Genomic DNA, 25078 nt, shown 5'->3' with positions numbered 1-25078 from the left:
TGGACTTGATGACTTTGGTCTGTCCCAGTATGACAATTCTTATGTTCTTAACTTGTTCATAAAAGACCTGTTATAGAATACCAACCAGCAGAAAAGTGTGTGCTCTAATTTGACTTTGTGTACTTTATGAAAGGGCATATACGAGGGGGTACTGAAACGTTCTCAGCCCAATCAAGAAGAGAATGACGTAGATATGCTTCAATCAATTATCTGAAGCAATGTCAAACGTAGAATTTTGTTTCTGCCAATTGGCACTTAACAAAATACGCTACAGTGGCAAAACAATGCTGAGAATTTAGGAAGTTGGTTGGTTGGGCTGAGAACGGTTCAGCACCCCCTCATACATAGGTGGAGTTTAGGTGGAGAATAGACACCTGCTTATCTTAAGTACCTTGTCGTGGAGGGTTTTTCTTTCTCACGGTTGGTGTAAATAACCACGTCTAGATATTAGCATGTATATGCATAAATTCTAGCATCCTCTAATTTACAAGCTTAATTGGGCATCCTGCCTATGCGTCCACCCATGAACAAAGTGTGCAACATCAAATTATATAAGATACTTTTCTGCTAATTGGTGTTATATGAAGCCACTTATGACACAGATGACTAGAATACTGCCATTAACATGTGGCATGTGGGTGGTTCTTTATAGAATTATGCCTAATGCATAACAAGGAATTGATGTGCAGTAACTGAATTATTTTAGACATTTGATGAGGTCAAATTTACTGGAAAAGGAGGTGCTACTCAGAATGGTCAATGGTAAAAGAAAAAAACAAAGAAACCAGATCAGAATGATGTGCACTACAAAAGTGTCCTCCAACTCATCTGATAAAATGAAGCTCTTTATTCCTCCAATGTCACAAAGGCCCGTTGACTGAATACCATACAGAAAAACACAGAAATGGACATCAAGCAATTGAAAGAAGTTGTGGAAAACAGGGAAGCAATGCGAGGACTGGCCTACAGAGTGAATGCATAGTAGTAGTAGTAGTACACACTATTTCATATTACTGTATACTATCACCTAATAGTGAAAACAGGCATACTGTTGAACAATGCTATACACTATTGTGCAACACAAGCACTATTGATGACATTATCCACTGAAAAATAAAAAATAATCATAATAAATCCACTGAAAAATAAATAATAATAAATCCACTGAAAAAAAATAAATCCACTGAAAACAAAATAAATCCACTGAAAATAAAAAAAAATTAATAATAAATCTTATAAATGACATTCACGTGTGAAAACTAAACAAAACTCTCCTATTATCCCTCAACTGACTGTGCAGGCTGTTTCATTCATTTGTAAACCCTGGGTTGAACAGTTTGATTCATCAACTTGAGGTTTACATACGTATAAAAACACCTTATAAATCCAAAGGTTGTTTTCAGGTTTGAAGATGAATGAGTAGGAAGAAAGAAATGACAGAAACACATCCTCTTTGTATTCCAATATCGATGATGGCATGATGAACCTCAACAAAGTTTCCTTTTATATCAGGAGATTTTCTAATTGTCTCTTCTTTGTGATTGCATTCTATGAAGGAAAGGGCCAGAGTGCTATTTCTTTCTCTGAAACAGATGCCACTGGGTTCAGAAAATCAAGTTACAGATACTAATTTTAATGAGAATTGTATCTCTGCCATGAGATAATATCCAGAAGAGTGAACTAATATAGAAATTGTCAAAAGCAAACTCTTTACCTTGGAAGAGGCCAAATTCATTAATCTATGTTAAAGAGAATTACATTTAGGATTCATTTTCTCATTCTCTTCCAAAAAGCAAAACTGTAACGCACATCTGTGACCTAGCAACAATATGGTTTGAAATAGTTTCCAGATCAGTGAACTGTGCAATACCTTCAAAAATGGGATGACAAAAGGTCGCAGTGGGAAGTTAGTAGCTTCTTGCAGTTTGGAATGGAATTCTTCAATTGTCAAGGTAGAATTCTGTAAAATAAAAATAAATATATCTAGCTGAAGGTAACATAAAATTGCAACAAATTTCTAGCTTATGAAAGACAAAGAGTCAACTTCACTAGAGTAAATGTTATATGCAAGAATTACTAAATATAGACAATAATCAGTTTCAAATCCTATTTTCAGATGCTGTGTAGAAGTATTTTCCCAATTTCTTCTTGCATCCTTAATTACTAAGAATTGAATGCACTTCATCTCAGCCTAGAAAAAGAGGTTGTGGTAATTACAAGTTATATGGAAGAGTCAGGCAAATATCTTTATGCTAATCAAACATAGAAAAGAACAGACTGGAAAACTGAATGTCAAAATATAAGGCAACAAAACTTATAATGAGGCATTTAAGAATATGTGACCACCATGATGCAGACTGCATTATCAGCTGTATTAAGCACACATGAACCCCATCAACCATTTTCAGTTTTGCAAAGTTTCTCTAGTGAGATTGATAGAAACAGAGAAACACGATGTAAATGGCCCATCCAGTCTGCCCATCCACAGCATCCACTATCTCTTCTCACTAAGAGATCCCGAGTGCCTGTACAATGCTTTCTTAAATTCAGACACAGATCCCAATGCTCAAAAGCTTTCTGGAGTAGTAAAAGTCATTAAAACACCCTTTCTGGCATGGAAAGTTGTCCTGCCGATACACAAAAGGATTTTCCATGGTTGCTACTGATCATCATAGCAGCCACCAAGAATCCTATGCTAATGCATTACAAGGAGCTCATTGGTTTCTAATGAGCACTCTATGTGATGCACAGGAGAGAAACCCATTGTATCCCTTGCAAACTTTAACGGCAGGGTCTGAGCTTTAGTAGCCTTACTTTCCTGTCAGTTCGTGCTTATTAGCTCAGGAACTGACAGGAAATTAAGGCTATCACAGCAGACCCTGCCATTAAAGGCCCCGATGCAAAAGCAAAAAGACCCCACCATCCTTCCCTCCCATCTACCCACAATCCCACCATCCATGGCCCTGGCTGTCCCCCCCCTTTCACTAAACCCCCTACCGGCTTGGGACCCCAGCACCCCCCACCCTGTACCTTTTCTCCAAGTTGGTAAGAGGCCAAATTTCAGACTAAGCTTCGCTAGGTCCTTCCTTGTGTTATTTAAACTAAACCTTAAATTTATATACCGCATCATCTCCATAAAGATAGAGCTCGGCATGGTGTACAGGTAAATTCAATAAATGAGGGAAGGACATTATAAGAAATTATAAGAGGTTATGAAGAGGATAGCTAGCTTTACATTTTAAATAGATAGCTTTATGTTTTGGAGAAAAGCCAGATTTTCAGATGCTTTCGGAATAATTGGAATGAGCCTAGGTTCAGCAGCGGGGCAGGGAGGTTATTCCAAATATCAGTGAATTAGAAGAAAAGGGATTTCCCTAATTTACCTGCATACATGATGCCTTTTTAACGAGGGGAAAGATAGTTTGAGTTTGTGGGCAGATCTGGTAGTGTCAGGTCACGAAGAATTCCAGGATAGTGGAATTAGAGGAGGAAGAATGCCATGTAGGATCTTGAATAAGGCAGGTACATTTAAAGTGAATCCTAGAAATCACCAGAAGCCAGTGAAGTTTTGACAGAAGCAGGGAAACATGGTCAAATTTGCTTTTTGCAAAGATCAACCTAGCCGCAGTGTTCTGGATCTGCTGAAGTCTTTGAAGATTTTTATTGGTTAGACTTAGATAGATGGAATTACAATAGTCCAGTCTGGAAAGAATGATTGATTGTACAAGAACAGCAAAATGTTGTTGGCGGAAGCAGGATCTCACTTTCCTCAACATGTGAAGTCTAAAAAAACATTTTTTTACCAGAAAGTTGAGATGATAATTAAAGGAAAGTGTAGAGTCAATAATGATGCCCCAAACTTTGCTTGAGAATTCGATCTGCAGTGTGGGACCAGAAGGTAGTGGAATGAGCGTGGGTAACTGATCTAATTTTGGGCCAAGCCAGAGTAGTTTTGTTTTGGACTTATTCAGCTTCATTTGTACAGAGAAGGCCCAGGATTGGAGTTTCGTTATGCAAGCTGTTATATTTTCCGTGAGGTTCGAATCTATCTCGAGAAGAACAAGGATGTCATCTGCATATGTAAATAGAGTTTCAAAGGGAGATAGATGGAAGAATTTCAAAGAAGACATATAAATGTTGAAAATAATAGGGGACAGAGGTGATCCCTGAGGAACACCACATATCGGACTCCAAGGAGAAGACATGGTTCCATTCATGTTAACAGTGTAAGAGCGGGATCGTAAAAATTTTGAGAACCAGTCTAAGACTGTGGAATCAATGCCTATCTCAGAAAGTTGGTAAATTAGGATATCGTGGTGGACAACATCAAAGGTCGCAGATAGATCGAATTGTAGTAGGATAGCAAACTTATTACGAGATTGAAGTTGCTGGATCTTTGAGATTAAAGAGGCCAGCAGGGATTCAGTGCTGAAATTGGGTCTAAAGTTATATTGGCAAGGTAATAGAATGGAGAATCTCTCTATTTACACCATCAGGGGTGTCTGTTGCAGATTTTGTTATTATCTGCAAAGAAGCAAATCTTACCAGTCAGCCCTTCAGCAATATCACGTACAAAAATGTTATAAAAAAACAGGCCCAAAAACCAAACCTAAGACACAGCTCCATTGATCACTACCCTCTGTCGTCTTCCACTCAACTACTTCCTGACCCAGTCCGTCACTTTGGGGCTCATATCGAGGGCTTTCAGTGTATTTATTAGATGCCTGTGTGGATCACTGTCAAAGACTTTGCTAAAATCTAAATACATCACATCTAGCTCACTCCCTTTATTCAATTTTCTGGTCACCCAGCCAAAGAGATTGATCAGATTTGTCTGACAAGATCTGCCTTTAGTGAATCCATGTTACCTCAGGTCCTGTAATCCACTGGATTCTGGAAATGTGTACTGTAGCAAAAGGTGGCGCAAATTCATGAAGACCGTCCAAATCAAAAACACTCATCAAATATTGGCCTAGTGGTTAGAACAGCTGCCTCAGCACCCTGAGGTTGTGAGCTCAATTCCCACTGCAGCTCCTTGTGACTCGGGGCAAGTCACTTAACACTCCGTTGCCCCATGTAAAATGCTTTGATTGTGTAAACCACATCGAAGAAGCGGTATATAAAGTCCCATCCTCTTTACCCTTTTTATAATTCTCAAATACTTATTCATCCTGGAGCCATGGGAAGCAATAAGGAAATCTAATAATTTAAGTGAGTAAAAAACTGCTATTGGCCTACCAAACAAATGCAGAACTATACCTACCAACCATATGTAACTCACCTTGAGCTTGGATTTGGAAAGCTAAGTCAAATGCAAAAATCCAGGGCTCCTTTTATTAAGGTACGCTAGCGTTTTTACCGCATGCTGCATTGCCGCGCGCGCTAACCCCGTGCTACGCACCAAGAACTAACGCCAGTTCAATGCTGGTGTTAGCGTCTAGCGCGTGCGGCAATGCAGCGTGCGCTAAAACCGCTAGCACAGCTTAGTAAAAGGAGCCCCCAGTGTCATAAATTAAAATATTGGAAAATATTTTTTTCTAGACCAGTCATCCCATCTTGACAGCCTTCATCCTCCATCCTTCATGGACAATTATTTTGTTCATGAAGGCAGATCACTGACAGTGCCCTGGCATGATATACGTTTTCTGAAACCTGATTTGTGAATTTTTATGACCTGGTTATGTTGTCAATGTGTTCAATGTGTTCTAGTTTGTATTTTTCAGACCAACCCAGACACTTTTGCCATCAAGTCAAGTTGCTGTGAAGTTTGGTATATTTATTGCAGTTGCTCTCAATCTGGTTTCATGGGCACACCTAGCTAGTCAAGTTTCAGGATATCCCCAAAGAATCACCCAGCAAAAAACTCCCTGTATTTTATTAAACATTGAGAAAAAGAATACTACTACTATTAATTATTTCTATAGCACTACCAGACGTACAAAGTGCTGTAGAGTCATAAATAAGACAGTCCCTGCTCGAAATAGCTAACAATCTAAATAGACTAACAGGATGTCATGGATAAGAAGACCAAAATGCGCTCTCACCAAAGATCGCTCATCTACCCAAAAACAACTCGCAACGAACCAACAAACTACACCAATCTCACATGTGCATACTTAAACACAAGAGCCAAAATAAATAAGAGCTGCTAGATAAGATTATACCGGAATTAATCATGTTAAGCCTTTTACCTAAAAAGTTGATTACATTGTTATGAGATCTCCTTATCTTTATTATTATCTTGTCCTTAAGGAGTGGTTCTAGTAGTCTAAGGAAGAGTATATAATTAATTACTGGGAAATACTGCATAGTTTAAAAATCCTGTTTCTTTAAGTTTCCACTATGTTTTATTATTATTCTTTATTATTTTTTTTATGATATGCAATATGTACAATATTATGATTTCTTTTTTATTTATTCCTCTGAATTTCTGTAAAAGAGGATTCTTGTGTTATAAATGCTGAAACTTATAAATAAATAAATAAAACAAAAAACATAAGAGCCATAGGCCCAAAAACAGAACACATAAAAAACTGGATAGAAAGGGAAAAACTAGACTGCCTCTTTCTCACTGAAATCTGGCGTACTTCTGAAACAGACCCCAGAATAACAGAAGTTTGCCCTAAAGGATACAAAATGATAGTGGTCTGCAGAGAAAACAAAAGAAGAGGAGGAATCGCCATCATAGCCAAAAACACCATAGACCTAAAAATACACCTCACTCAAAGGCACCCTAAACTGCATGCTTTGCTACATAACACCAGGAAACTGGAACACAGCAAACCCAAAATTCGAAGACTTTATCTACCGAAACTCATTAACGACAACTTACAACTTAATCCTAGGAGACCTAAACCTCCACTTCGAAAACCAAGCCTCCAAACAAGTAGAAATCTTACTATCTTACCTTGAGGCCTTAACATACAAGATATTAGACCCTCAAACCACTCATAAAAAAGGTCACCAACTCGACATTGCAGCCTACATGACCCAACAACCCACACAACCAGAAATTCACACATCAAATGGAAAATGGTATCGCTCCATCTGGTCAGATCACTATACATACTCCTTCAGTATCAACTGGACCAACAACAAAAGCAAACCAAACACACAAAAAAATAACCTACATTTCACGTAAACATATCGACCCCACCAAATTCTGGATGAAAACAGACACCATAATCTAAGACTATAACCCCCAAAACTTCATCTCACAATGGAGCCAGCTAAGTGCAGCAACCCTAGATGAGCTAGCTCCAGAACAGATCAAAACCAGAATCCATAGAAAATCTGACAAATGGTTCAACAATGAACTACTCCTACTAAAAAGACAATGTAGACAACTAGAAAGAAAATGGAGGAAAAACAGTCAAGACTCCACAAAAACAGCATGGAGAAAACTGAACCAAAAATACAAACATAAATTAAAAGAAAAACGAAAAACATACTACACAAAGCAAATAGGAGAAGAATCCCTAGACACAAAAAAAAACTATTCTAACTACTAAAAGAACTCACAGACACCAAACCCTACCAGACAAGCAACAATGCCCCTACAGCCACCCTCTTAACGACATTCTTCAAAGACAAAATCACAACTATAAGATCTACCTTCTATGGAATACCTACGCACCTAAAAGAGATCACAACACCCTCCACAGAAGAAGAAGCAGTTGCAGCAGACAGAACATGGTCCCACTGGTCACCAATTCAATGGTTAGACTTCAACAAATACAGCCACACAACTTGTGACCTTAAACACTGCCACCCCATACCTATTGAAAGCCTCCAGTACACTATTTTGCACCCTACTCTTGCAATGGATACAAACCCTACTCATTGACCGCCTTTTCCCACAAGACCTCAGTGAAATCATCATCACTCCAATCCTGAAAGACCCCAAAGGAGAAATAGACCAACCATCCAACTACAGACCCATAGCCTCAATACCACTTTATGTCAAGTTAATGGAAGGCCTCGTAGCCAAAGTTCTAAACTCATACCTAGAAAACCACAACCTACTCCACCCAACACAATCAGGCTTGAAACTTGAAACTTCAGTACCAACCACAGCACTGAGACCCTACTAGGCTCACTCATGGACACCGCCAGACAACACCTCAGCCCAGGCAAAAAAATGCTAATTATCCAACTAGATCTCCCCGCAGCCTTTGACCTAGTAGAACATAAAATCTTTCTACAGATACTGGACTCAATAGGAATCAGTTTAAAGGATTCCTACAATCCAGAACATACAGAGTTAAAACAAACAAAGAAAAATCCGAGCCATGGTCTAATCCCTGCGGAGTACCTCAAGGATCACCTCTTTCTCCCACACTCTTCAACCTATACATTGCCTCCCTCAGCCCCTACCAAGACAAACAAGGTCTAACCTCCTACAGCTATGCAGACGACATCACCATTCTCCTTCCTTTCGATCAACCAGCACCATCCATGGCAGACACAATACACAGAACACTTGAAACAGTGGCAGCATGGATGAAAGACCACAAACCGAAACTGAATCAGGACAAAACAAACTTCATCCTACTCGAAAATAACAAAACCCCAACCGTAACAAACCTTGTCATAAACTCTACAGCATACCACATCCAACCCACTTTAAAACTCCTGGGAGTGCTAATAGACAGAGGCTGTACAATGCAGCCACAAATCAATAAAACAATAAAAGGTTCAATTGCCTAGAGGGCCATATTCACTAAACTCCCCTACCGATCCGATCCGGGCCCAATCCGTCTTCATGCAAATGGGGATGATTAGAATCACGCCCCCCAACCGACTGCACGGATCACTGAATAGCGATCCCAATGCATGCGCAGACCATCTGTAGATGGTCTGCACATGCTTACAGAGCAGCGACCTTTAAAAAAAAAAAAATTTACTTATACTCCGCGAGCCCGTGGTTTTAATCCACTTTAAACCCATGGGTTAAAACAATGGTCTCGCACTGCGGGGAAGGCAAGGAGAGTCAGGACAGAAGCAGGGTGGCGATTGGGACAGAGAGCAGGAGAGTCAGGGCAGTCAGGGCAGAAAGCAGGAGAGTCGGGGCAGAGAGCAGGAGAGTCGGGGCAGAGCAGGATATGCAGTCGGAAAGGACATGAGTGACTGGTCCCCAGAAGTCCCTTGTTTCTTGATTGGCCAGCCCAGTCGATGTTCCAGTTTTTTTGTTAGTGAATTGCTGCCTGTCTACTTTACATGCCGTTTCTCCTCATTTGCATGCACGGATCGGAGGATGATCGGTCATGAGGTTAGTTTATCAGGTCGGAGGAAAATCGGGTTGCAAAGTGGTCAGAACTCACTTGGTGTCCTTAGTGAATCTAGCCCTAAGATAGGTGGCAAAGTTCAGTTGTGGATTAGGACCCAGTTTGATGAAAATATTGTTTAAAGTAGAAATGACTATGACTGAGCAACACGCTTGTTGCGAGCTCCCACTTCGTTTAGAGACTTTTTCCTTTTCTAAGTGATTGGATTACCTTCATTAATGCCCAAATGACGTGTAAGGCCGAGGGGCAATCCTCCAAATGCCCTGGAATCCTCAACGCCACGGCAGACTGTGATTACAGAATTCACAGTCCATCAACCTTCAGCGGGCATATCTGCTACTGTGCAGGGGGAACTGCACAGCTTAGACAGTGAGTTATTGCTGAGCCCGCATGGACCACATACTCCCCCCTATGCACAGAGAAGCTACATCGGGTCAGATGGCCTTGGAGGACTCCCAGAATGAATCTCGGGAGGAGTGTCCTGAACACGAAGCGAACCCGGATGTCAGTATACCGACGCTGACTTCTGAGAGGGAGCCGGTGTATGAAGGGAGTTTTTCTCCCATGAATATGAGCGGTGGTGAGAGTGTGGGAGCCCTGGGGCAGAGTCCTATGGAAGGAACCGAAGTTAATCTGGTTGGAATTTCCACCCTCAAGCCGCTCGAAAGACCACCAGCGGCGACACTGGATTCTATCTGGACCTGCATGCGGTATGTACTAACTTTGTTTCAATTACATTAAATACTTCAGCCAAGATAAACCAAATGGAAATATCTTTTCAACAACATAATTTGGACCTTGCTAAATTGGAAAAATCGACAGCAGAAACAAAGAATATGGTAGTTAAACAAGCAACAGATAAAATGTTATTACTGAGAAAAACTGAGAATTTAGAGAACCAGCTGAAAAATCTTAATTTAAGATTTTAAAATTTTCAAATTACAAAGTTTATGACTTCTCAAGAACTCTTTAAAATGTTGATATGTGTGGAAGGGAAGGGGGGAGAGGGGATAATATAAGATTTAATATTATATGACGTATACAAGTGAATTGTATGAATATTGAATGATTATTGTATACTTGTTATGAGATATGAAAATGAATAAAGAATTGGAAAAAAAAAGAATTTTTTGATAACTCAAATCTTCCAACACAAAGAATTTATTACTTAAAAAAAATTACTGAAGAATTAGTGGAAAGAGAGAAGACTGAGTTGGATATATCTGCATTGTTAGAATCCTCAGAGATAGAGGTCTCAGGTGGAGCCACATTGTTAATTTCTCTCGTCTTCTTGCAGGATAAAAAATTGTTTTTATTTATTTATTTAAAAAAATTTCTACTGTATATCATTTACAACTAAATGGTTAACAAAGTATATATACATAATCTTAAAACATCATGAAATAGACATACCAAAAAGGTCTTAAAACTCATAGCTAAAAAATGCTAGCATAGCTTTATATAAAACCAGAACTTACAACAGATAAACGTTAATATCATGTCATGGATGTAGATTAATATCGTACCTGTGGATCACAACCAGTTCATCAAATTTACCTAAGAAGAGAGTATGACTAAAAGAAAGTATTAACAAACAACTCCTATTTAGGAGGAAAGGTTTATATATTTCCAGACGTTTCCAAATGGACACAATCACGGCAGAAAGAATTTCTGCCAAAGAGTGACCTCATTAGGGGCAATTTTTCAATTAAAATTTCCCTGTAAGTATTTTGTTTCTTACCAAGGAAACAAATATATTTTTTTGAACCTGCCCAATTAGGATTTTTCCAGGAGATTAAAGGGGTAACTACCGTGGATCTGACTGAACCAGTATAAATGTAGACTTGGAATAAATAGGAAATATTTTTTATTGCTTGTATTTCTTTTGATATATGTTAGTATCTATCTTCCTTAATTCCCAAGGGAGGTTTCTTTGAAACTTTTCTCTTCTCCAGGTGGATTATGTTAGATATTTTTCTTCTTTAAATTTTATTCAAAATGTATTGGACTGATTGATGTATTTCAGTAGCAATGAGTCTACTAGTGGAGAGTTTAGATATTTTTTTGTTTTAGGTATTTCATCCTTGTATGTATTTACATTTCTTCTTCTTTTCTCCCTGACTATACAAACCATGTAGTGTCCTCTCAAATGGGTCAGAATGCTTGATCCCAGGTTTACCACTAATGCATTCAATCACTGCATTTATGCTTGCAGGCCCTTAAGATAGAAAGGAAGGCATAGCCCTTTTAAAGGACTGGAAAAGAAGGCATAGCTGTTTAAAAGGGAAGAATAATGTTTTTTATCATGTCATATTATTCTTTGGATCTCTCTCCTGCATTGCACATGAACAACATTGCCGAAGGGTTAGAAGGAAAAGTTTGCTTTTTTATGGATGATACCAAAATTTGTAACAGAGTAGATACCATCCCAGCCCACAGTAGGGGCCTAAGGCAACTTGGCCAATTCCAGTTGGCCCAGGCACCTAAGGTCCCTCCTGTGGGTGGGGCCTTAGGTGCCCAGCCCAATCAGGCGATGGCGGGTATGCCGGGCGGACGAGCTTCGGACCCGTCCATCTCTCCAACTAACTGTAAGTAAGGGGGGGTGTCAGGAGTGAGGGGGGGTCGTGGGCAAACGGGGTTGGGCTCCCTCCTGCCCGTATTTGAGGGTGGTGGTGGGGTTGTGTCTCGGCAGCACAGGTTGGGCTCCTGCCGAGACGCGATCACCATCGCCGAGCTGGCATGAACCACAGTAGGAGAGATTGGGCATCTCTCCTGCCGCAAGTTGCAGCAGTTCGGAGGTGGGGCGATCACCATCGCCATTGCGGCAGGGGAGATGCCCAACCTCTCCTGCTGAGGTGGGACCCCCTTATCCCCCCCTTCTGCCCTGGTGACCCGCCACTGACGCCGGTTACAGAATCCAGCTTTTAGGTGAAGGACTGGCCCCTCCTTCGCCTAAAAGGTCTTGTTTTGGGCGTTTGCGACTTCGGTTGTTTTTTGGTTGATAATGCGTTGTAAGTGATAATGCGTTGTAAGTGTAGATGTAGTGGTGTTCTGGGCATTTAAACAGCTGAACGTAGAGGTAGGCCATTCTCAAAAAAACCTCATTTTGAATGTTTTTTTTGAGAATGCACATTTTCCCTGCTTCTACTTTTAGCGTTTAGGGCCTTAGGCCAAAACGGGACTTAGACATTTTTTTAATTATGCCCCTCCATGCATTTTAGCGCAGATTTAGCATGCGCTAACTGCTAACTCGTCCATAGGATAATATGCATGCGTTAGCGGTTAGCACGTGTTTAGTGTGCACTAAAAAGCTTATCGCACCTTTGCAAAAGAGGGGGGATTGTGTTTCAAACCAAGGGGAATGTGTTAAAGAATTTGAATCATAAATACCTCCCATTTTGGAATCATCTTTTTCCTATTTGAAAACCTGTTGAAGGGCATTTCTGCACTTTTATTATACGTATGACGCAAAAGGTTCGGCAAAGATAGCAGTGAAAAGACAAATGCTGAATTATGCTTCAGTGAACTTTAAGAGGGGGGAAAAAAAAACACTGTTCCAAAATGAAGACTATTCAAATTTAGTTCTGATGCTTGTTTTATATTCAGGGCAAAAACAAATTGAAAGAAAAAAAAAAAAAAATGAAAGAAGGTAGCAGGTGCAACACTATTGTGAGAAAAAAATAGAGATACAGATTTTGCATAGGATATTTAGGTAAGAGATGGATATCTAAATGGTAACATTTCAAATTTCTTGGATGTTACACAAAAAGCTCATTGAAAATGGAGGCTTTTAAGGATGTGTTGAGGTATATGCGTATTGTGCAGCATTTGCAGTGAGAACAGCCATTTTGCAAGCATGACAAAAAAAGTCGCTTCTTGAAGTTATTACCAGTGTTAAGTGGCAGTACTTACAGTACATTTTGCAAAATTACATACACAAGAAGAGCCATTTAAGGATCCACACTCTAAACCTCAATTTTTGGACTTTTTGAGATGGATTTTAAGGCCAGAGAAGTAAGCACATTTCTCCCCTCACTCACTCTTAAAAAACACAGTTCCAAACACATAAATGGCGTGTGATTTTAGAGGAGGTGTACGAAGGGTGGCTGAAAAGTTCTCAGCCCAACCGAGAAAAAAATGAAGTGGCGCCATGAAACTTACTTTTCTTGACACTTTTTGTTTCAAGAAAAGTATGGAATAACTTATGAGTTTCATGGTTCTACACTATTCTCTTCTTGGTTGGGCTGAGAACTTTTAAGCAGCCCCTCATACATGCTAATGGGGACAATTTTCATAAAATAAGAAGTTTATATTTATTTAAAAATCTGTTCACACCACATCTTCTTGAAATCTGCACTTTTTGTCTTTTTGTCTTGGGGGGGAGGGTGTTATTGGGTGATTCTGTAATATTTGTATTGTTTTAAAATAAATAAATTTGTACATGCTGCAACTGTTCTTAAGTACGGTAGTAATTTTTCTAAAATCATGATTTATATACAGTATGAATGAATTCCCATTCATAAGTATAAACTAGCTCTTTACATATGCCCTGTAAATGACACTTACCCCTTCTAAGATGATCTCCATAATGTCAAGCATTCCTATTGCAATCATAAAAAAAGTTTATCTTAATGGAGGAAAAAAAGGTTTCAAGATCCAGGCCTGATTTTGTTTTGTTTTTTTTAAGATGCAGTGAACAGAATTGCACACAGTATTCAAGGTATGGTCGCACAACAGAGCAATACAACATTCCCATCGTTGTTTTCCATTTCTTTCATGGTAATTTCTAACATTCTGTTTACTTTCTTAGCGGAGTAGAACGGATACAAGTGGATTGATTTTTCACTCCTTCAAAAATTACAAAGACTGGGGGACACTTGAAGTTACAGGGAAGTACTTTTAAAACCAATAGGAGGAAATTTTTTTTTTTCACTCAGAGAATAGTTAAACTCTGGAATGCATTACCAGAGGTTGTGGTAAGAGTGGATAGCATAGCTGGTTTTAAGAAAGGTTTGGACAAGTTCCTGGAGGAAAAGTCCATAGTCTGTTAATGAGAAAGACAAGGGGGAAATCATTGCTTGCCCTGGATCGGTAGCATTGAATGTTGCTACACCTTAGGTTTTGACCAGGTACTAGTGACCTGGATTGGCCACCGTGAGAATGGGCTACTGGGCTTGATGGACCATTGGTATGACCCAGTAAGGCTATTCTTATGTTCTTAGCTATTGCTGCACACTGAGCAAAGGGTTCCAATGTATCGCTGCTCAACCAAGGTCCTTTTCCTGGACAGTGACTCCTAATGTGGACCCTTATCAAGTAGCTATAGTTCCTGATCCTCTTTTCCTCATGAATCACTTTGCCCTTGCTCACATTAAATATCATCTATCATTTTGATGCCAGTCTCTCAGTCTCGCAAGGTCTTCTTGCAACTCTCCACTAGTCTGCTGCCAAATAGTATCATATTTGCCTGAAATGGGTAATCAAGTCCTGAGTTTACTCCACTGCAATTTAGGGTTGTTTGGAAAATTGGAAAAACTATGCAAATTTTAATTTCTACCATGAATTTAATTGTGCTTCATCAGAAAATATAAATTTTTTTCAAAGCCCAACACGATGTTGCTCAAAGCCACTGATTACATAAAGCTCAGTTTTTCTTTAAATTTGCTATTTGCTATTATTTTTGCTTAATGGATCAAATTTCTTGTTATTATAACTATAATTTTTTTGTTTTCACACTCAGCAACGTGTGCAGCCTCATTTTAGAAAGGATGCAAAAGTCAGAAGTGAGACATCCCGGCAGGACACCTTCCGTTTCAGTCGTATTAAGAACAGAATGGCATTGATTCTATAAAAAAAACACTTACAATTAAGCACCTAGATAGGCGCGCAGAGCTGATCTAGGCACCTACCCCGATTTTTAAATTGGTTCAATCGGAGCTGGTAATTGAACACCATTAAAATCAATTTAAAACCAATTTTAAAAAAATTAATTTTCCAGTAGGTGCCTAACTCGGTAGGAGCAATGTAGGTGTCTACCCAAAAAGTAGGTATAGTTAAGGGGAGATTTGGGGCATGGAATGAGTTAGGCACTGGTATTTCAGGCCAAGAAAACCCTGCCTAATATATTAGTGCCTAAGTTGCAGACACCTAGCGGCACCTAACTTGATTTCAGTGCCACAAGGCATGATTCTATAAATGACACCTAGCGTTGAATAGTCACACATTAATTTAGCTATTCAAATATAAAATGGAATGTTCCACCTCTAGCTCTTCCCAATTTCACCTCCAGCCGAACTTCCTGTCTCTCTCCCTGAGGTCTGGAAGCCCTCTGCGCATGCATGGATGTTGATGCAATGACATCATACACGTGTGTGCATGGGTTTGATGTCCACATCAATTTCTGCACATGCACACAGGCCCTCCAGACCTTGAGAAGGGAGACAGGAAGTTCAGCTGAGGGTGGGGCTGGGGCGAAATGGGGCAGAGCTGGAGGTGTAGCAGGGTGGAAACAGGGCAGAACAGAGCAGGGCCAGGTAGCCTCCTTTTTTAAAGGTGAAATCTGGCAGCCTTAGCTAATCACCATTGCATATTAAATCATACAGAAGAACACAAGGGGAGAGAACCAACAGATTCTGCAGTGAAGGGTGCGAAAGCAAAACAAAGAAAACTGCAGAAACCCGTACAACGATGTAGGTTACGTTTATTGATACAAAAGCGGTTAAAAACAACCCCTTAAACTCAAGGGACCCAACACGGTCTGTGTTTCGGAAAACACACCTTCATCAGGGGTCCAGAAAAACCAGAGATAAATTGAAACTGCCATATTACTAGGTTTCTTTCCAGTGTCAGGAGCTATTCCACCTCTTGAGAAAGTCAGCTGTAGCCAGTCCATACTTAGCTGCATCTTATATTTGCTGTGTCTATTGTTCAATTATTTCCTTAAATGAAATCCTTTCTCCAATGTGGATACTATACAGTAGGCGACCGTATCTGTCAGTTGTTCGCAAATCAAGGAGCACAAAACTTGTTCATATTACTGTTATACCACTAATAAATCAAGCAACTCTGATGTAAAACATTGTTAAGGCAAAAACAGACATATTAAGATTTAGGTTCTTACCACTAGTCCGAGCACTAGGGTGCGCACTCTTTCCCCAATTTCTGGTGAAATGTCATTGCCAAACTGCTGCAAAGTGGTAAGGAATCGCTTCAGTTTGCTTAGTTGTCTTGCACCACATGCTGGTGGCAACTGCTGAGTAGCCAGAGATGAAGACGAGGATGAGGAGGGCCCATTGCTAAAGCCATTAGGAGGAGAGGGAGCTCCGTTCAATGCTGTTGGTGAATGGCTTGTGCCATTAGTTACTGTTAAATAAGACAAAGATAAATATTTAGTTAAGAAGTCCAAGTTCATTCTGTTTTTATTTTCCATATTTTATCTTTAACAAAAGGTAACACATCCATACAGTTAATTTATTGTCTTCCTTCCCTAATATGTTTTGTGTTTATGCTGAAATTGGTAATAGTCATATCATTTTGCATTTGGACAGCATTAGCTCTGAAATACACATGATAATCACCTGCAATTATTTTAAGAAAATATATCATTTGAAAGGTGACCTTTGGTCATTGAACAATTTGCTGCAAACTAAAACAAATGGTTATAAGTTATAATTGCAAATTGCAGGATTAACCCTCATGGTACCTTCAAGAAGCAATCTGTTACATCTAGAATATTTATGACATAAGAAATGTAATTGCAAACTAAAGAAAGTGAAAAGTTCCCTGAAAATTTTAAAAGTTTAGGGACGTGCATGGAAAGTCTCCCAGAAGAGGTGGTGGAGACAGAGACTGTGTCTGAATTCAAAAGGGCCTGGGATAGGCAAGTGGGATCTCTCAGAGAGAGGAAGAGATAATGGTTACTGCAGATGGGTAGACTAGATGGTCCATTTGGCCTTTATCTGCCATCATGTTTCTATGTTTCTATTTGTGTGTTCTGTGAAGTGAGAGTTGACTTAGATTCTTTTTTTTTTTTTTTTTAATATTCTTTATTCATTTTGAAAACTTACAGCAAGCGTACAGGAATATATCATTAGTAACAACAATAACACTTGTAATTCTCATATAATTCTACAAACATAAAATTTATATCCCGTCCCACCCACCTTCTTTCAAATATTATAATCAATTATATCATAAATATAATATAAACACATAATATAGTGAAATTTCCAGAAAAACTTCCTCCCACCCCCCAATGTGAACATATATTCATCCAAGGAAAATGATGTTTACTCCTTACAATATCGTTCCAATGGCCCCCAGATCTTTATAAAATTATTATAGTTCCCTTTCTGTATTGCAATTGCGCTTTCCATCTTAAAAATATGGCATACCGAATTCCACCAAAATGTATAATTAAGATTAGTATAATTTTTCCAGTCAGATATGCTGAATAGCAACCCCAGTCAAGATTAATAATAGTTTGTTATTATGTGCTGATATTTGACTTTTTTTCCTCATAGCCATGCCAAACAGAATAGTATCATAGGATAATGCAACATCGTTTTCTAATAAACAATTTACTTTAGTCCAAATGGAATTCCAAAATAATCTTATACAGGGACAATGGTAAATTAAATGATCAAGTGTCCCCGCTTCCAGATTACAATGCCAACATTTATTAGACTTAGAGCTATCTAACTTTTGTAAATGAACAGGGGTCCAAAACGCTCTATGCAACAAAAAGAACCAAGTTGACTTAGATTCTTGATTGACCATGAATTTACATGTGGCTTCTCTTGTGATGATGGTGTTTTATAAACCTTCTGATTTTCATATTATATTTCAAACTACAATCTTGCCACGTTTCAAGTGTTGCAATATTATTTGATATTAACACTTGGGAGATATACTGTATCTAACACCCTTTCTGTAAAAAAAGTATTTCCTTAGATTACTTAGGAGCCTATCACCTCTTAACTTCATCCTATGGCATCTCATTGCAGAGTTTCCTTTCAAATGAAAGAGACTCGACTCATGCGCAATTTACATTATGTAGGTATAGAGATTGAGATCTTTAAGTCTGTCCCCATATGCCTTATGATGAAGACCACAAACTAACAAGATGCTAGGAATTATTTAAAAAGGGATGGTTAATAAGAGTAAAGATATCTGTATCGCTTCATGGTGCGACGTCACCTGGAGTATTGCGTTCAATTCTGGTCTCCTTACCTCAAGAAAGATATAGCAGTGCTAGAAAAGGTTCAAAGAAGAGCAACCACGATGATAAAGGGGATGGAACTCCTCTTCTATGAGGAAAGACTAAAAAGGTTAGGGCTCTTCAGCTTGAAAAAGAGAAGAAGAAAAAAAAAAAGAAATCTTCTGGCCAAGAAATTCTAAATCATCTTGTCATTGGGTGACATATGTGAGGGGCACCAAATCAAAAGTTTGGTTGACAGAATGATATAGTTTGGATAGCACCACTTTAATTTTATTTTGTCTAAACCAGGAGTTCTCAACTGAGTCTTCAGGCACACTAAGCCAGCTAGGTTTTCGGGCTATCCAAATTGAATATGCATGAGATAAATTTGAATGCACTACCTTCATTATATGCAAATCTATGTCATGTATATTCATTGCATATATAATGGAAACAAGACTGGCTTGGTGTATCCCATGGACTGGATTAAAAGCCCCTGGTCTAAACAATAGTTTCTCATAACAATATGAAGTTCCTGTGAACCCAGCAGTTCTAATAAGATGCATTACAAAATGTCTACATCAGAAATATTGGTTAAAAGACAGAAAGTCATTTAGAATCCTAGCAATTTTATAGCAATCTCAGAGGTTACCTTCATCCAGAAGTTAGGCAAAGACATATGGATTCCCTGTATTATCTGCAAGGCCCCTTATGGCTTTCCTAATCTAATAAACCTATGTGCTTATAGAGGTGTGCAAGGGAAATAGTAAGGATCTTCTTGCATAAGTAAGTCCAAACTTGAAGAACATTTGGAATAAACAGATGTTTTGAGGTTGGATCTGATTGTTCCACTGGCTCACTGAAAATGCAATGGGTACAGGAATGGGTACAGGAAGAAATGTACCCAATTAGCTGCAGATTGGGATTCTTCCAGTAGACTAATGTTTTTAAGCTAGCACACCAGTAATTAAACCCAACGGATCATTGTTTTCTTCCCTTTCCATATAAATGAAACAAATTGCCATATTAGTTCAAGGAAGAATATGTGAGGAATCCAGACAGGCAACAGAGTAAAACAGACAAATTATTTGGTGCAGCAGTCAAAACTTTCTTGTTCAAAAGGGCAATTGATAGCTGACATAATGAAAGGCATCAAGAGGACTATGGATAGATTATGTTATACTAAAGTTATAAAGAAGAATAAATTATATAATCTTACTCTTCTGTGTTCTGAGCCGTTTGGTGCAATCTCTTAGTGAGGGTGAAGAATTGTGTTTGCCGAAGACTGCTGATGAAGAATTAATGTTGCAGCCCTTGATAAAGCTGGAGGTTAAACAGGGCCCCTGTTGGGCTTCTTTGTGAATGTGAGATATAGAATATAGCTGAATTTTGCTTTTTTTGGTTGTGAGTTATGAATGATATGGGATTGTGTCTATGAAAACTGTGCTTGAAGAGACATTAGAGTGATATACTCAAAGTGGATTTTTTTTTTTTTTTAACCAATGATTGGAGAAGCTCCTATATATAAAATATATTCAGTCTCATAAAGTCGGGACTTGTTGGCGCAAGATATCTGAGATCTTTTTTCTCCACTATTTGAAACTTGTGCAGTCTCTATTGATATAATTGCTAATGTTCTTAGCCTGTTTCTGGTTACATTCTCTATATTTTTTAGAATGTGTTATACCATACCTATATATTTTCATCTTTTTAAAAAAAATTTTTAAATGATGTTCCTTCCCCAGTTTTTTTTTAATTGCTATATAAACCACATTGCTATTTACTATGGAATTGTGGTATATAAATTTGAATAAACCATAAATCATAAATATTTTTTAATTTTTGTTCTTCCCAACCACAAAATTGCATTTTTTTAAATTATAGTCATCTAGGTCTCATGCTGTTTCTATAAGAAGGGATTTATATTTCAATCTTAATCCCAAATATTTACAATCAAGTTTTTTTTCAAGTTTTATTTAAAATTTGATGTAAACGCTTATCAGTTTTCTAAGCCAGTGGTTCCCAACCCTGTCCTGGAGGACCACCAGGCCAATCGGGTTTTCAGGATAGCCCTAATGAATATGCATGGAGCAGATTTGCATGCCTCTCACTTCCATTATATGAAAATCTCTCTCATGCATATTCATTAGGACTAGCCTGAAAACCCGATTGGCCTGGTGGTCCTCTAGGACAGGGTTGGGAACCACTGTTCTAAGCGATATACAATATTAAAAAAGGGGACATTGACAGACATGAACAAGTACAATCCAAACGAACACTAGACTTGCTTCACAATCAGAAAAAAAAGGAAAAGAACTACAATAAAATATGGGGCTCCTTTTACTAAGCGGCTTTGGGGCTTTAACGCGCAGAATAGCACGTGCTACATTGCTGTGCATGCGAGACCTTAATGCCAGCATCGAGTCGGCGTTAGTTCTAGGAGCGTAGCATGCGGTAATTTCCTGTGTGCGCTAAAAACGCTAAGCACACCTTAGTAAAAGGAGCCCATAGTACAGAAGAACATGTAAGGGACAAAAGAATAGCGAAGGATATTGATTGAAACCAAAGCTGTAAGACTGGGTTAAAGGATAGACCTGGATTTAAGGAGAAAGGTTTCTTACACTTTCCGTGTCTAATGTCTTTTTGAAAGCATCTATTTTAAGACCCATCGCATCAGTCTCCCTGATACGCCTTGTATCTACTTGGTTACAGAGTATCAGTAAGCTTTGATCAAATTTACTGCAACATCTGACTTTGCACTGAATTCAATAATCAATTTAATTAAAGAGTGAAGGGAGTTTGGTATCATCCGCATATAAAGAGACTTCCCTTTCCCTATTCAGGTTCCACTGTGATCCCATGAATGCTGTTGTCCTTTCTGATTATCTACGCTAAAGGTTCTATAGCAAGAGCAAAATGTAAAGGCAGAAGTAGATAACCTTGTTGAAAATCCCTATGTAGTGAAACAGGAAAATAATGGCAGCCATTAACTAGTATTAAGACTCATAGAGTAGAATATAAAACTTTGATGCAATCCAGAAATCTTGTACCAAAACCAAATCTAGCAAGTACAACTAGGCCATTTTGACAGCCAGTGATCAGAACTTTAATATTATATATGCAGAACTGTAAACTTATTGATCTCCTCACATTATCCAGTTTGGTCTGGAAACATTGTGAAAACATTATAATCTATATTAAGCAATGAGATATGTCATAATTTGCTCATTTATAACTGTGAGAGCTTTCATAATGGCCTCTGGGATTTTACCTAAACCAGTTAGTCACTTTAGGGCCCCTACTGAGGGTACTCTATTTATTAATAATCTATGCAGAACCATGAAAAAGTTTTGCAAAAATTGAAATACATCACATCTAGCACTGTCCCTGTGCCACTCTACTATTCACTCTCCTCCACTAAGAAAAATGGTCATTTAATTCTATCCTCTGTTCTCTATTCATTAACCAGTTCCTAATCCACAACAGAATATTGCCTATCCATGCCTTTTTAATTTTCTAAGGAGCCTCTCATGAGGAACTTTGTCACGATCTAGATATACTACATCAACCAGCTCACCTTTATCCACGTTTATTCATGCCTTCAAATAAATGAAGCAAATGAATATGATATGATAGAAGTATCAAGTTATATTCCTTAAGCAGCAGAAGGGCACAATCATATTTACAGAAAAAAAGTAATGAATTTGATTGCTGTGTTTGGTGATGGATCAGTGAACGAGAAATTCCATTGTATGAGATGTTTTACAATAGTCTAAAGAGAAAAGCTTTTATATTTCAATATTCTAGGCAATTCCAATACACTTGCCATATATTTATAATTAACATACTTAACATATAGTTGATTCATATTTCATTTAGGGCTCCTTTTACTAAGGTGCGCTAGGGCTTTAATGGAACAGAATAGCGCATGCTACATTGCCCCATGCACTAGACCTTAATGCCAGCATTGAGCTGGTGTTAGTTAAAGAAGCGTAGCGCGCAGTAATTTCCTGTGTGCGCTAAAAACGTTAGCGCACCTTAGTAAAAGGATCCCTTAGTTTATCCCATTCTTCCTACATTGGTGTGTAAATGGATTTTGTAACAATTAAAACAACAACTATTGACCACTAACTTCCTTAAAAATAGTGCTTTTAACCGCTTTCCCAAAATTCACTAGAGTGCACAGAATCCCATTTGCAAGATATCTAGGCTGTAGGCAAAGACAAGGTCTTCACTAAACCTTGGATTTGTGAACAAAAGGTCCCTTTTGCACTATGAAAGTTCAATAATAAAGGCACTAGCAATGACACAGATAGTTACAGCAGCTTAAATATTATGAAGATTTTAAAATTTACTGACCACGCTATCAATACTACTAAAGAAAGAAGAAAAAAAAAAAAGCAGAAGACAAAATCCACTGCAAGTCAAAAAACAAACAACACTATAGCGGAGGATATGAAAAGACTACAAAAAGTCAATGGCGTTCAAATGGATAAAATTATTACATAGAAGACAGGTGACTCAACACGATATGTGTTTCAGGCATCAGGCCTGCATCAGGAGTCAAATCTGTATGGTTGATTGATGGAAAACTGTAATCTGTGCTGAATATTTCAACACCTATAAAAACATCCAATTGTCTCAAATTTTGGAAATAGCAAGAGCTACAGTTTACAACAAGCATATTGGGGCTGATACTATAAGGGCCTGATTCTATAAATGGCACCTATCTGTGCTAACTTGTAGGCACCGTTCAGCATGGTTGTCAATCACCCACTAGGCACTGCATATAGAATCACGCTTAGGCATTCTTAGGCATTGCTGGTATATTAGACAAGGGTTTTCCCAACAATGCTTAAGTCAACCACGCCTATTCTCTGCCCCTAACTATGCCTACTTTTCAAGTAGGCATCATTAGTCGCTGGCAGGCACCTCGACTTGGTTATTGCTAGGTGCCGCATGGTGTTCCATGCACAACCCTAATCAACAAATTTTTAATTTTTTTAAATTGATTTTTAATTGCACAGTCAATTACCACACCAACTAAACCAGTTAAAAAAATGTGTGCAAAGTTTAGTTAGGCATCACTAGGTGTCCGTGATTAGGGCACCTAGCAGCACCTAACCTTGGCACTGTTTGTAGAATCATATCCTAAGGGAGTAGAAATCTAGGGGAGTCATATATGCTAGGGGGTGAGATGCTTCTATGCACAGAGAGACAGACCTTGAGGTGACAGTGTCTGAAGATCTGAAGACAATGGCTGTATCCAGAAGGACAGTAGCATAACCAGTAAAAGAGTCATAACCAACAGAAGAAATTAAATGTTGATACCCCTAAGCAAGTAATTGGTGAGGCCTCATTTACAGTATTGTGCTCAGTTTTGGAGGCCATATCTGCCTTAGATTAGAAGTTGTCCAGAGGAAGGTGACGGAAATAGTATGGGGCTTGTACAAAAGATGTACAAGAAGAGACTAGAAAAAGACATGCGAAAAGAGAGTAGAAGACCTGAATATGTATACTCTAGTTGAGAGGAAAGATGGGGAGATATGATATACTGTAAACATTTAAAAATTTGAAAGGTATTAAAATAGAAACAGTTCTTTACCAGAGAAGAGAAAATGATAAAACTAGAGGACATGAATTGAGGTTGTGGGGTAGTAGAGCTAGGAGTAACGTCAGGAAATTATTTTTCACAGAGAGGGTGGTTGATGCAGTCATACTTGATGCCTTCCCGAGAGAGGTGGTGGAGACAAAAACAGTGATGGAATTCAAAAAGGCGTGGAATGAACACAATCTCTAATTAAAAAATGAATGGTATAAAACCAAAACTTAAATGGTTGCATATGGTTGCAAGAGTGGTGATTAGATGGCGGTTCTAGCTATGAAGATATGGGCCTATACTAGGCAGACTTGCATGGTAGGTGTCCCATATATGGCAATTCAGTTTAAGATGGTCCGGAGAGGGCTTTGATGGAAATTCCAGAAATTTGGAAAGTGAAGACAGTGCAGGGCAGACTTCTAGAATTTGTGTTCCACAAAAGACAAGAACCTAAGTGCAGTGATGGGTGGACTTATAAGGTCTATGTCCCAGAAATGTCAAAGAAAGATAATTTTAACATGAATTAATAATGTGCGACTTTTGGGCAGACTACTATCATTTACTATTTTACTATGCAAACCAAGTAATATATTCATATCTAACAGCCTTAATATTGCTAAAAACTTTGAAACCAAGAGAAATCAAATCATTTTCTCCTTCATCTTCCCATCTGATAAACTGGAAAAATTTGATCATGTCAGTATTAAAAAAAATAACCTAACAAAGGGCTCCTTATATAAAGCTGTGGTAGCGGATTCTATTGTGGGCTAGCTAGGTAAATGTTCTGACACTCATAGGAATTCTATGAGCGTCAGAGCATTTACCTCACTAGCTCGTGGTAAAAACCTCAACCACAGCTTTGTAAAAGCCAGCATAGCATATTTTTATTCTGTTAAGATAAGGTTAAAAAGTTCATGCTTGCTCAGAAAAATATTTTCATGCGAGTTGTTTTAAAAACAGTTTGCAAAAACAAACAAAAAAAAAGAGGTCCTT

At 38.5% G+C, this 25078-nt stretch overlaps 1 protein-coding gene across 6 annotated transcripts in view; it reads right to left on the bottom strand.

Annotated features, from left to right (window-relative positions):
• Window positions 1-25078, bottom strand: part of RUNX1T1 (RUNX1 partner transcriptional co-repressor 1) — a 446411-nt gene that overhangs the window by 166749 nt on the left and 254584 nt on the right. For all 6 annotated transcript variants that reach the window (XM_033933228.1, XM_033933232.1, XM_033933227.1 and 3 more), the window contains 2 exons: window positions 16408-16649; window positions 1871-1960 (listed from right to left, as the gene is read on the bottom strand). In XM_033933228.1, the coding sequence (XP_033789119.1) occupies window positions 1871-1960; window positions 16408-16649 (332 nt within the window). The remainder of the gene's footprint in view (window positions 1-1870; window positions 1961-16407; window positions 16650-25078) is intronic.

Source organism: Geotrypetes seraphini, chromosome 2 (genome assembly GCF_902459505.1).
Source record: "Geotrypetes seraphini chromosome 2, aGeoSer1.1, whole genome shotgun sequence".
Lineage (NCBI taxonomy): Eukaryota > Metazoa > Chordata > Amphibia > Gymnophiona > Dermophiidae > Geotrypetes > Geotrypetes seraphini.
This window is presented reverse-complemented; position numbering and strand designations above follow the sequence as displayed.